We start from the raw sequence: 14,458 nt of genomic DNA on the forward strand, positions 1-14,458 counted from the left end.
TTATGGGGTCGAGTTTGGGAAAATGGAACGGATAAAAGTGTAAGGGACTGAAAAACGGACAAAACAACTAAAACCAAAAAACCCAACAAAAAAAAAAAAAAACTAATAATCAGTAGTTGGAGGCTTGGATTGGATGGGACTGTTTCTTAATGTTCACGTTACAATCACACAGCAAACGACAGACCATCAGAAAAGACGAAGTGTAATTCTAACCAAACACAAGATGGAGCGGGAGAGAGCGTGTGTCAACTAGCCGTGAAGCCCCATGGCATGTAGTAGTAATATAGCGATTAAGCACGCATCCGTCGGCTCGGCTCCTCCCATTCCATTTACGCCCCGTAGAATTAGTCATTTTCCAAATTAAAAGGCTCCGTCCCTCTCTACTTCTCTCTTTTATCTGGATTCTATCTCTCATTCATTTCAGTTTCAAACTAATGAATTTGCATTTCAACAAACACTCGGATCAGATTTCGCAGATCTGAACGAAAAAAAAAAAGAGAGAAGAGAAAAAGTGATGTCGGCTTCCCAAAACCTCGGCGGCCCATCGCGGTGCGGCCGCGTGCTGGGCCCGTCACTCGACAAGATCATCAAAAACGCCGCTTGGCGGAAACACTCTCACCTCGTTTCCTCATGCAAATCCACTCTCGACAAGCTCGAGACTCTCTCCGACTCCGCCTTATCCGATCCGAGTTCTCCGCTACTCGGCCTTTCCTCTTCGGACGCCGAATTCGTCCTCAACCCTATCCTCCTTGCCCTCGAATCCAATTACGCCAAAGTCGCAGAGCCCGCCCTCGAATGCACCTTCAAATTATTCTCTCTCGGCCTCATTCTGGGCGAGATCGACAGCAACATCTCCAATTCCATCCTATACAAAATTGTCGAAAGTGTTTGCAGAGTCGGTGGCATTGGCGAGGAATCGGTCGAGCTCGCTGTGCTCCGAGTTTTACTCTCTGCCGTTCGATGCCCCTGTGTTTTGATCCGTGGCGATTGTTTGCTTCACGTCGTTAGAACTTGTTATAACGTCTATTTAGGCGGTTTAAACGGGACCAATCAGATCTGTGCGAAGTCCGTTCTAGCTCAGATTATGCTCATTGTATTTACCAGAGCGGAAGAAGATTCTATTGATGTTTCAATCAAAACAGTGTCGGTTAGTGAGCTTTTAGAGTTTACTGATAAGAATTTAAATGAAGGAAGTTCAATTTATTATTGTCAGAATTTTGTTAGCGAGATTATGAGTGCCAGTGAAGGGGTTCCAGATTTAAAGCTTTCGCAGCCTGGTCTGGTTCAGGAGTTACAAAATGGTGAGTCTAGAGTGTCGAAAGGGGAAGAGAAGGAAGAAGCTGGGGAGGAAGAGACGCAGGAAGGAGTGGAATCGGGTTCCAGTGGGATTAGTAGTAAAATTCGGAGGATGGGTTTCTTGTTTTTAAGAATTTGTGTAAGTTGTCCATGAAGTTTTCATCACAGGAGAATCCGGATGATCAAATCCTTTTGAGAGGGAAGACGGTGTCTTTGGAACTCCTCAAGGTTATTATGGATAATGGGGGTTCAGTTTGGCGCTCAAATGAGAGGCAAGTCAATCTATACCATGTTCATGGAGGATTCTGATCTTTTATTTCCTTGAAGTATGGACTTGTTATTTAATATAATTTGTTGTTGTGGTTGTTGATATGTTGCCATATACTTTGGGCTTTATATTTGATAGTTATTTGATATTTTCAGGTAGTTACTGGGCTACTAGTAATATGATTGTCCTGTTGAGAACTAGAAAATGTTAATGAATATTTAGACTTTAGATGTTTGCTTATGTTATCAAGATGTTGGTATTATATAATTGAGTAAAAAAAAGGTATTTAGTTTTCATATCACAAACTATGTCAGAACTATATCCAGCACCTCAATGTGGACACAAGAATGGGGTTTTGATCCTCCAATTCTAAGGGAAACTTAAGAAAAACCTGAATGCACTTGTCTCAGACACATAGCAATTTCCTATACTCAGACCTGGCAACAAAACTCTGAAATAGCCCCTTCTTTGCAAGTGCTTATATAGATGGTACCAGGTAGTGGGATTTTCATGAATTTTCTGAAGATTCATTTCTATAGCTAGTTGTTAGAAGAATCAAATTAAAAGAAAAATGCTCCAAAACCATTATCAGTTCTTTCCTTTTTTGAAAACATTTGTAGTTCATCTTGCAACTAATGTAGAATTGTTGATGAATAACTTACTTGTTTTTGTGCCTTCTTCAGTTAAAATTTATTCTAGTTTTCTTATATTCTGTGATACATGGTGCAGGTTTCTTAATGCAATTAAGCAGTATCTCTGCTTATCATTGTTAAAAAACAGTGCATTGTCAGTGATGTCAATTTTCCAGCTCCAGTGTTCTATTTTTATGAGCTTGTTAACAAAATTTAGATCAGGGTTGAAAGCTGAAATTGGAATATTCTTTCCCATGCTTGTCCTCCGAGTTCTAGAGAATGTTCTTCAGCCAAGTTTTCTACAGAAAATGACTGTCCTTAATTTGTTGGAAAAGATTGCTGGGGAATCACAGGTTATCATTGACATATTTGTGAACTATGACTGCGATGTGGATTCGCCAAACATATTTGAAAGGTATTTTTTCCCCTGATAATTGCTTTTGTACAAGTGTTTGACATGAGTGCTGCTTTCATGTCCTCAAGTGTTCACCATGTTGAATTTTCAATAGAAGTATCAAACAGATCATATGTGAAATTGTATATGAATTTGAAACCTGTTCTCAAATTTTGCAAGAAGAAGGTAGGTCAACATAGGAATTAACTCAAGCGCCAATAATTGGGTGATGTTCTCAGAGCTTGCTTTAGCATATTTTCATATGCAATTTTTTTAATATGTCTTCTTCTATTTTTTTTCATTTTTTCAATGTGTCACATGTTAGTAAAATGTTTTAAAACTCTTATAATCAAATTGTATGTGAAATCATATATGAATTTGAAACCTTTTTCTCAAATTTTGCAAAAAGAAGGTAGGACAACACAGGGATTAGCTCAAGCACCAGTTATTGGGTGATGGTTTAAGGGCTTGCTTTAGCTTCTTTTCTGTTGTAATTTTTAATTTCTCATTCTCTTTTTTTTTTTTTTAATTTCTTAAAGTGTCGCACTTTAGTAAAATGTATTAAAACTCTTATAATTCCATCAGATATTTGCAGGATTGTCAATGGCCTTCTGAAAACTGCTCTAGGGCCTCCACCTGGTTCAACCACAACTTTATCTGCAGTCCAGGATATTACTTTCCGGCATGAATCAGTGAAGTGCTTGGTTGGCATCATTAAGTCAATGGGAGCTTGGATGGACCAACAACTGAAGATAGGTGATTCTGACTTGCCAAAGAGCTTCGAGAGTGACACTTCAGCAGAGAGCCATTCAACCCCAACTGCAGAAGATGGAACTGTCCCTGATTGTGAGTTGCATCCAGAAATGAATCCTGAATTGTCAGATGCTGCTACACTTGAGCAACGCCGGGCTTACAAAATTGAACTCCAGGTTAGTTATTGCTTTAAGTGGGGATAGAGCATGACTGTATCTTCATTTAGCACTTGGTTATTTAGTACCCAAATTGTCACAGAGGGCTGCCTTGATGTATCGTGATAACTTTCCATATTACCATCAGCTTCTTTCATGTCATGTATATTTATGTAGCTTAAGTGTATATTTAGTTTTCTAGTTTTCTTCACAAGGTTAATTTTACTGACAGATTTATTGGGTTACATGCAGAAAGGTGTCTCATTGTTTAACAGGAAGCCTTCCAAGGGCATCGAGTTTCTCATAAAAACCAAAAAAGTTGGTGACTCTCCAGAGGAAGTGGCTTCTTTTCTGAAGAATAACACTACTGGACTGAATGAAACCATGATTGGTGATTATTTGGGTGAAAGGGAGGAATTCTCTTTGAAAGTCATGCATGCTTATGTGGATTCCTTTAATTTCAAATCTATGGATTTTGGAGCAGCAATAAGGTTCTTCCTACGTGGCTTCAGGTTACCAGGAGAGGCACAGAAAATTGACCGCATCATGGAAAAGTTTGCTGAACGCTATTGTAAATGCAATCCAAACTCATTTACTAGTGCAGATACTGCCTATGTGCTGGCATACTCTGTCATAATGCTCAACACTGATGCCCATAATAGCATGGTCAAAGATAAGGTTTGTTTGTTGAACCTGTTTTTGTCTTCAGCGCATCACTAAATTGTGAGCTTCTGCTTTACCTGTGGGAGTTTTTATTTATTTCATAGCATCTGAGCTAAGCTCAGAAGCTGATTTCGATAAATTTGAAAGAACATATAGATGTACACATATTCTTGCTTGCTTGCTTACATATGCACTTGTGCTTATGTAGAATCTTTTTGATCTATTTTGGGGCTTGTAAGTCATTCTGGTGCTTTAAATTCTTCCTGTCAATGTTATGGAATTTTCTTTGTACTCTTGCGAATTATGTTTTTAATTGTGCATAGCTAAACTTACAAACATTTGATTCTGTTCTAATTCTGCTATATGTTCCTTCTGTATTCAGATGACCAAGTCTGATTTCATCCGAAACAACCGAGGTATAGATGATGGCAAGGATTTACCTGAGGAGTATCTTGGTGCTCTTTATGATCAGATTGTGAAAAATGAAATTAAAATGAATGCTGATTCGTCTGTTCCTCAAAGCAAGCAGGTAAACAGCTTAAATAAGTTATTGGGTTTGGATGGTATACTCAATCTGGTCAGTTGGAAGCAAACAGAAGAAAAGCCATTGGGTGCAAATGGGCTTCTTATAAGACATATCCAAGAGCAGTTTAAGGCGAAGTCAGGAAAATCCGAGTAAGTTTTTAATTTGATACATTTTCAAGGTTTGCTTCTTCCAAGATGATTGGCAGGGCAAGGAATAGAAGGTTGGCTTTAGGTCATATTTTGGTTATGTCTTGAACTGTAGTTTCAATTTGATAGTTTGACATTGTATTCTTCCTTCTTACCATATATCTGTGACAATGCTTCAGATGATTCTTCTCATTTTTTATATATGATTAGAATTGTTATAAAAGTCCAATAAAAGATCAACATGCATCAATAAACAAAGAGGATGCAATTCTTGTACATTCCTCTGTATATTCTCTGCATCCTGTTTCTGTTTTAAATTGAACTTTGCTATTTTATCATCCCAATTTTTTCATAGAATACCTACATAATGTTTGTTAACAGTAGCCCTTTTTTCTTTTGCTGTTGCAGGTCTGTTTATCATGCTGTTACTGATGTAGCAATCTTGAGGTTTATGGTGGAGGCCTGCTGGGGACCTATGCTGGCAGCATTTAGTGTCACTCTTGACCAGAGTGATGATAGGCTTGCTACTACTCAATGCTTACAGGGCTTTCGACATGCTGTGCATGTCACTGCAGTAATGGGAATGCAGACCCAGAGAGATGCCTTTGTCACATCTGTGGCAAAGTTCACTTTTCTCCATTGTGCTGCAGACATGAAACAAAAGAATGTTGATGCCGTAAAGGTAAATATTTGTTTGCACATGATAAGAAAGAATGAAATCTTCCCCCTGGTTTTATCATTTGCTATATCAAAGGAAGAGTTAGAATTGCTTGCATTTGAACATTTGCCCATACAGCCTCCCGGTGCAGATACCATAAAATTTGTTTCTTATGCATTGTACTTTTATTCTTTTTTGTTCCTATTTCTTTGCATTTGCTTGGTTATGGAACATTGATAATATAGTAGGTAGAAGCAGAACCATTTAGCCTAAACTGTGATGGTTGAATGAGTAAAAAGTTTCCCTATTACTTGTTAGTAAGTAGGTGTGAAAATTAATGTTTCGAATTTTGTTACTAATGCAAGTAGCAAGTGTATAGTAGAAGTTTCTGTGATATGTTCTTTATATATCTCTCTGGTTGAAACATTTACTTTATACAGGCAATAATATCTATCGCCATTGAAGATGGTAACCATCTTCAGGAAGCCTGGGAGCATATATTGACATGTCTGTCCAGAATTGAGCATCTGCAGCTGTTGGGAGAAGGTGCACCAACTGATGCATCCTTTTTATCTGTATCTAACACTGAAACAGATGAAAAGACACCAAAATCTGCTGGTCTTCAATCTCTGAAGAGAAAAGGAACCCTCCAGAATCCAGCTGTAATGGCAGTTGTCCGAGGGGGTTCATATGATAGCACCACTGTTGGAGTCAATAATTCAGGACTTGTAACTCCAGATCAGATTAATCACTTCATTGCAAACTTGAATTTACTGGACCAGATAGGAAATTTTGAGTTGAACCATGTTTTTGCTCATAGCCAAAGGTTAAACAGTGAAGCAATAGTGGCATTTGTGAAAGCCCTTTGCAAAGTTGCTATATCAGAATTGCAGTCTCCAACAGATCCTCGAGTTTTTAGCCTTACAAAACTAGTTGAAATTGCGTAAGATTCTTGTATTTTTCTTTTAAAATGTTCCTATAACTCCTTGTCCCCTAGCTCTCTCCAATTTTATCTCAATCTCCCCTCTCCTTTGTGTGCCTATGGGGAATCCTTATTCAACAATGTTCTATTGCAGGCATTACAATATGAACCGCATCAGATTAGTTTGGTCGCGCATGTGGAATGTTCTTTCTGATTTCTTTGTTTCAGTTGGATTGTCAGAGAATTTATCTGTAGCAATTTTTGTGATGGATTCATTGCGGCAGCTTGCTATGAAATTCTTAGAGCGTGAGGAGCTCGCAAATTACAATTTCCAGAATGAATTTTTGAGACCATTTGTGATTGTTATGCAGAAAAGCAACTCTGCAGAAATAAGGGAATTAATAGTTCGATGCATTTCTCAGATGGTACTCAGTCGTGTTAGTAATGTGAAATCTGGATGGAAAAGTGTTTTTATGGTATGCTAAAGGCTCATATAAAGGTTTCTATTGTCATGCAGCTCCGATGGCCTTTCTTTTTACACAATTCTGTCCTTTTCTCAGGTGTTCACAGCTGCTGCTGCAGATGAGCGGAAGAATATTGTCTTGTTGGCTTTTGAGACAATGGAAAAAATAGTGCGAGAATACTTTCCTCATATAACTGAGACAGAGACTACCACCTTTACTGATTGTGTAAGATGCCTCATCACATTCACAAATAGCCGGTTTAACAGTGATGTTAGCCTCAATGCTATTGCATTTCTCCGGTTCTGTGCTGTCAAACTGGCTGAGGGAGGACTTGTTTGCACTGATAAGAGCTGTGATGACTCTTCTTCCGTTTCAATTGCAAATAAGGATGACTTAGATGTACAAAGTTTCACTGATATTGATGATCATGGATCCTATTGGGTTCCTTTGCTAACAGGTAATCTGCTGGTTTAGTTGCTTGCAAATCCTAAAACCTTGTTGACACTGTTATGCAATATGGATGGCATAATAGGCTATTTGTGTGACAGGCTCCTTAGCAATCGAACTAAGCTGATTATATGGTTCACATAGCCTGTTTGATTGATGGATACCATACTATTAGTTCAAAATATAGATGTCACTGTTTCACTTGTTGTGCTTTGCTTTTTTGTCCCATCAGCTCTCTCTGTTTAAGTCCAATGGTAGAGATTCCAAGTAGTTGTTTGAGTCATTGCACAGGATCTGCTTTCATGATTGCCCTTGCTTGCACCCCACTGTTGGGGGTCTCTATCAGCAATTCATTATATATTAAGGCATTAAATGTGACTCCTTACTATTGAAGTATGTTTGTCAATCCATCAACCTAGACCCAATTTAGGTTAGATTACTATTGTCCATGTTGAATGTTAAAAATAAGCCCAACTTGCTTTGTCAAAACTATTTCTCTCTGAAAGGCAACATGATTGTTATCACTCCTAGTTTTCAATGTTGCAAAAATCGAGTGCCTTTTCTGTTACTCAGTTTTGGAATTTTGATATGTTGTTTCAGGTTTATCAAAACTAACATCCGACTCAAGATTAGCTATCCGAAAAAGTTCGTTGGAAGTGCTTTTCAACATCCTGAAGGATCATGGTCATCTTTTCTCGCGAACATTCTGGATTGGTGTTTTTAGCTCTGTTGTTCTCCCCATATTCCATGGTGTATGTGAAAAGAGAGACATGCCTGTAAAAGATGAGCAGGTTTCACCAACTTCGAAATCTCCACATCCTGATGGAAGTACGTGGGACTCTGAAACTTCTGCCGTGGCAGCCCAGTGTCTAGTAGATCTAATTATCAGTTTTTACAGTGTATTAAGGCCCCAGCTATCAAATGTGGTATCTATTCTGACAGGGTACTTGAGAAGTTCTGTACAGGGTCCTGCAAGCACTGGGGTTGCGGCAATGTTTCGTTTGACTGGAGAGTTGGGAAGCAGACTTTCAGAAGATGAATGGCGAGAAATCTTTTTGGCTTTAAAAGAAGCAGCCACATCAACATTGCCAGGGTTTATGAAGCTTTTGAGAACCATGGATGACATCAGGGTGCCTGACAATTCTGAATCCTACACTAATACTGAAACCAGTTCTGATCATGGATTGACCAATGAAGATCTTGAGGGTGATAATCTGCAAACTGTGGCTTATGTGGTTTCAAGAATGAAGTCTCACATTGCAGTCCAGCTGCTCATTATACAGGTTCTTCCTTTGCACGAGATTTTTTTGCATGCTAGTAATGACTCTTTTCTTTTATCATAGAAACACTTGATGTAGAAAATCATATTTGTTGTGACTTCATCATTTCAGGTTATAAGTGATATGTACAAAACACATGTACAATTCTTGTCAGCTGCCAACATCAATATTATTGTTGAGATATTTTCTTCCGTTGCATCACATGCTCAGCAATTGAACTCTGAGACTATCCTGCAAAAGAAAATACAGAAAGCGTGCTCAATCTTGGAGCTCTCTGATCCTCCTATGGTTCACTTTGAAAACGAGGCTTATCAAAACTTCCTCAACTTCCTCCAAGATTTGGTAAAAAATAATCCATCTGTCTCTGAGGGGATGAATCTAGAATCACTACTTGTGGCAGTGTGTGAAAAAATATTCCAGATATACCTCAACTGTACAGATTACCACTATTTGCAGAAGAAATCTGCTGACATGGCAGCGACCCATTGGATTCTTCCATTGGGTTCAGCCAAAAGGGAAGAATTGGCGGCTAGAACTCCTTTACTTGTGTCAGCATTGAAGGTATTAAGTGGTTTGGAGGGGGATTCTTTTAGAAAGTACACGTCAAGTTTCTTTCATCTGTTGGTAGATCTTGTAAGGAGTGAGCATAGCTCGGGAGAGGTTCAACTTGTTCTAAGCAACATATTCTCCTCATGTATAGGTCCAATAATAATGCAGTAAGTTATTATTTTATAGAATATTACATACTTATATGTCATTATCATATCACAGTTTTGATCTTTATAGTTGGCATGATGAGGAGCCAAAGATATCATTGATATTATGATTTTTTTTGTAGCATATTCCGAGTTTTTTCTTGTCTTTTGCGTATTTCTCCCCCTCCAAACAAGAGTGTAAATGAGAACATTGGTGATGATATAAATTGAAGAAGTCTTCAAATTTGAAGTAATGCCTCTCTGGAATTTTCATGATCCTCCATCTTAATTAGCAAGGTCCTGTTTTTGGTTGTTGGCGCATGATCTTATTATATGGTCATATTTAATTCCTTTTACTAGATGAACTCCTATTTGAGTATTCTCATCCTTGACGGGGCCAGTCCAGCACTAGCAGCAAACGCATTGAGTTAAAAAAAAAAAACAAAAACCGAAGCTTGGGTAGGTGAGGGGAGAACATGTTGACTTGCCCAGCTGCTGCCCCACAATTCTTTTTCTCATCGTTTCTATTTCGTCTTTTACCTTTCCTATACCAAACAGATTCCTGAAAAAGGCCACTGCCGTTACTACTACTCAATCCAATTGCTGGCTTTTGACCTGCAAACGAAACTTGATTAAAAGGTTAAGTACACAGTGCGAACCTAAAAGCTCAACCAGATTTTGGAGTCTTCGAGCCCCTAGTCGGTATCCAAGTCAGAAAGTGCAATTTCAAAGGAATCTGCCTTTATTGGAAGAGTCTTTAGCAGGCCATTTTGTTGGCTTTTGTCTCCTGGAACTAATATTTGGTTGCAATTCTCTCTCATCAAAATGCATGCACATGAAATGAAATGGGAAAAGTTCTACCACAAGTATCTTTACTTTCTCCAAATGGGTAAGCAATTATACCAAAAGTTTTTGTTTGACAATTTTGCTCTCTAATTTTCAACCTGGATTTCTCATTTGTCTACAAACAAGATATGGTTTTTGTCATCCTCATTCTTTTCCAAATTTAGTCACCTACGGAGCTACATGTACTTGTCGCCTTTAATTATAGCTTTGGTGAAGCCTAACTCGTGTCCTTTCAATACATAGATACCACTCAAGTCTACACAGACTTCTTTAATATTTGTTGTTGAATATGGCCCCTAAACCCTATAGTCCATTTATGAGTAATTACTAATCACGTGATTAGGTACACAAATTTCTATATTTCATATAAAGTTTTTTCTTTTTGTTTGAAAGAAGAGAGCTTCGAATTCATATTTTTTATACTAATCAATGAATCAAATATTCAAATGTCATGTAAAATTATTCTTAATTACTATTTACTTAATCTATTATTCAATATAAATTATATGCCAAGAAATAAAAAATTTAAAATTATAATTTTACTTCACAAACCAAATCGAAAACTAATGGTACTCCACTTAATTTATTCCATTACTCCAAGAAACTGAAGGTGTTAGGCACTATGCATCAAGTTTTGGATGACACGTGGCTTTCATCCAAAACTCATCCATTAATGTTCTCTCTCTTGTTTTATCCTATGTGTCCTCTTTACCTAATATTTGAGATACATATATATATATATATATATATATATGTATGTATAAAAGGGGAGAAGATACAGTCAGCTTTACTAACATTAAGGAGAAGAAACGTGTCAATAAATATAGCCATAACCCCAAAATGTTGAACAATATGAGATAAAAGGGAACGATGCCTTGGATCAAACATTTGCTCTCTGATTTAAGGAACCATACAGTTTTGGTCAAACCTCTTTTAACATATTTGTTTTTCATATAAGGAGAAGATGCAGTCAGCTTTACTAACATTAAGAAATTGTGATTCAGATTTGACTCATCCAATGACTGTTTCTTCACCAACACCTGTACTTTTATAAATGGATTTTTCTGGTTCAACTTTGTAGGGTTTGCATCCACTTAAGCTTTCCATGCCGATCCAAATTATATTTATTATATATATATATATTAGGGTTTAACCAAACTCATGTGTAAGTTTTCCAAAGACAAATGCATAAAATAATCTTTTCCATTGAAGAAGTCCACAAGTGAACGGTCAAAATAATAATTCAAAAGTTATCTAGTCAACTTTTTTGAGTTCATGCAGTAGTAGGTAATTAGGGTTTAATTTGATTCAGAAAAAAAAAAAAAAAAACATATACAACTCTTCAATTAATTAAGTTGGCGTGATGCTAATCCTGTTCTGACTTATTAAATATTTGATCTCATTGCTTGGTTGAAATCTACCTAAGAGTTTGGTTTATATATAAATTTTAATAAGCAACCCAGGAATTGCTCCAAGCCGAAGAAACCAGAAGAGAAAAGAATATATTATAGAGATATTATTGTTAGATGTGGCATCATCCTTGCAAAGAATTGCAATATTATCACGAAATATAGAGAAAGCAATTAGAGCGTGACGTCAAAGCAAGTAGAGGATCATTAACTAAATTGGAAGTAGATTTTCTCATATATAGAAAAGCCATAGATTTGGGAGAAAATAGCAGAGAACTAAGCATTTAATATAATACAAAGAAGATAAGGGGAGATTTATGGTTTAGACTCTGTCGACGGTTGGCAAATTTCCTTCAACATCAACAACGTCGACATTAGAACAAACCCTTTTTTCCATACAGGAAAATACATAATATATATCTATCTATCTGTCTATTATATATACATATTATATGCTTTTAATTCATTACTGCAAATATATCTCCCAAACGTCAGCCTTTGTACGAATATGAATGCAAAGATAGTTCACCGTATTCCTTTCCCTGGAAACGTTGAATCATTTGTACTGAAAACGAATTGAACTGATTTTTTGCATCACCAAAATCCTGGCCCCCACAAATAACAAAGATTGTAACTGATGAAACAACAACGGTCCTGATCCTCCAATCCCAAAGTCCAACATTCAGCCGGCATGCTTAATTTGACGAGCTTAAGCTTTGTCCCAACGCTGATCTGAAAATCAAATTCAGGTCCAAACCCAAACAAAAAGAAAAAGAAAGGAAGCAGAGTGCCTTGCAGTGGTTGCTTAGTTCCCCCGACTAAGCAGTTGACTATTAGCATAGTCTCTCGTCCATCTTTGTCACCTTTCTCTGTCTTATGCATCGAAGTATAATACATGTTGGACTCAGACATGTAGCAGTAGCGAGCAGTCACCGAATAGTTATAATTTTCCAAGTCTAACTAAATGAAAATATGGCGAGCGGCAGCCAGCTGAGACTAAAGTTTAGGAACAGGCAAGCAGCTGGCGTTATTAATTGTTAATCCACTGCCTTCTTCTTTCCTCTGGGTATCAATTTGTCCCACTACTCATTTGTCAACTTCCTAATCTTTTGGTAATGATCTCGTGCAGATTGCTTACGTTGAAATTTTAGAGCACATGGAATTTGCTGGACCAATATATAATCAATATTATAATATATATATATATATATATATATATATATATATATATATTGAGAGAGAGATTAATTTGTTTGATATGCAGCATGCCTAGGGTAAGGGGCATTACCAAATTTATGCTAACAGGCTTAAATTTCCGAATGGAGTTAAGGAGTAACTAGCCTAACATAGACCATCACTCTCTTAATTCATTAGCCCATGGTTTTGTACTTGTAATATTTTTTTTAAAAAAAAAAAAAGAGAGAGAAGTCAAAGAAAAATATGAAAAACTTTAAGATAAAACATAAGATAAGTGATTGAATAAATCTTTATTTTCACCGTATCAATTGTAAAACTTGACAAATCAAGATTCAAAATATCATAAAGATTAACTTATCATACGTCGGTATTTGCATAGGTTTGAAATTTTCTTATATTAGACACGGGTTTGTAATTTAAACTTTTTCTATATTAATGAAAATCACGATATCATTATCGACAAGTCTATTTTTTATTTGACATGCTTATAAAAATAAAAGATATGAAACTATGCTTAAGTTTTGAGAAATAAAAAGTACAACACGCCACCATTCATTCACACATAAATTTTAACAGCCTTACGAAAAAAGAAAACCATAAATTTGTTGATTATGTATATTAGGGTCATGAGAGACAATTATTTTGTTCATTAAAAAATTAATGACAAAGTCGTTTCTAATTACCTCGTCATTAAATTGGTCGGTGCGCGAGGATGAAGAGGTCCCCTGATAGAGAGGCTAAAGGATATGGTCCGCTGGTGAATGGTTTGATCTTATTTTCTATACATGAGGTGCTAAGAGGATTTGAAGTTAATTAATAAGCGAGCGCAAGCAATCTTTTAAAAGCTCATTTACTTGAAAGCAACTTGAATAAAAGCTTGCAAGTACTGTTATACCTACAATTTACCATCTATAAATGTAGCTAGCAAAGAAGATGGAAATGGGTGAATTTGGTTAGACATCTTTTCCCTTCCATAAGCATCTTTACTTCTCTCTTGGTTTTTACCTTACTTATTTAGTTTAATGTCTATTTAGGGTTTGAAAAGTAGGAATCATGCCAAACATGATTTGGAAAAACTTTTAAAGAACAAAATTCAAAATAAATTTAAAGAAAAGCTCCAGATAAAAACTTTCTCTTTATCATTTTTTTAAAAAAACAAACATTTTCTAAAAATACCCTTCTCTCTCAATCCATCTCTTTATACTCTCCCTTCCTCTGCAAATCACTTTTCTCCAACGCAAGTCAAGATCTCTTTCTCCTCTATCTCTATCTCTACAAAAACTATTAGGAAAAAAAAAAAACAAAAAACCTAGCAATACAATAGCAAAATTTGGAATGTTTTTTCTTCTTACAAAGATTAGGAGAAAAAAAACTCAAAATTCAAAGTTATATTAAAGTATTATTTAACATTTTCTCTCGTCTTTATCAAATAGTTTATTAATGTCAAATACATCATTTTGTTTCTCTTCTTTTTTGAGAATTGAAGTATTATGGTCCGATTGCTTGCTAGATCAATAAAAATATAATATTATTACAACTATACGAAGTTTGAAAGCTGTTTTGATTCTATATAGAATTTTTTTTATTTTAACATCTGAAATCGTATATAAGTTCAAAGGAGGCTTGTTATCATATATAAACTCAAAATAGACTTGTTCCGTTTTTATTTATTAGGTGATTAAAGATAACATGAATACCTTTTATAGT

At 36.2% G+C, this 14,458-nt stretch overlaps 1 protein-coding gene across 1 annotated transcript; it reads left to right on the forward strand.

Annotated features, from left to right (window-relative positions):
* The first annotated feature begins 185 nt into the window (after positions 1 to 185).
* Positions 186 to 9,553, forward strand: LOC110429236 (SEC7-like guanine nucleotide exchange family protein). Its single transcript, XM_021445171.2, is given in 12 exon segments — positions 186 to 1,400; positions 1,403 to 1,568; positions 2,294 to 2,611; positions 3,186 to 3,519; positions 3,751 to 4,176; positions 4,544 to 4,836; positions 5,242 to 5,515; positions 5,932 to 6,434; positions 6,568 to 6,889; positions 6,974 to 7,334; positions 7,925 to 8,607; positions 8,716 to 9,553. Coding segments are annotated over 12 exon segments (5,175 nt in total). The 5' UTR covers positions 186 to 514; the 3' UTR covers positions 9,325 to 9,553.
* The last annotated feature ends 4,905 nt before the right edge of the window (positions 9,554 to 14,458 follow it).

This window comes from Theobroma umbraticum, unplaced genomic scaffold (genome assembly GCF_002168275.2).
Source record: "Theobroma umbraticum cultivar Fairchild unplaced genomic scaffold, ASM216827v3 scaffold_30.0, whole genome shotgun sequence".
Classification (NCBI taxonomy): Eukaryota; Viridiplantae; Streptophyta; class Magnoliopsida; order Malvales; family Malvaceae; genus Theobroma; species Theobroma umbraticum.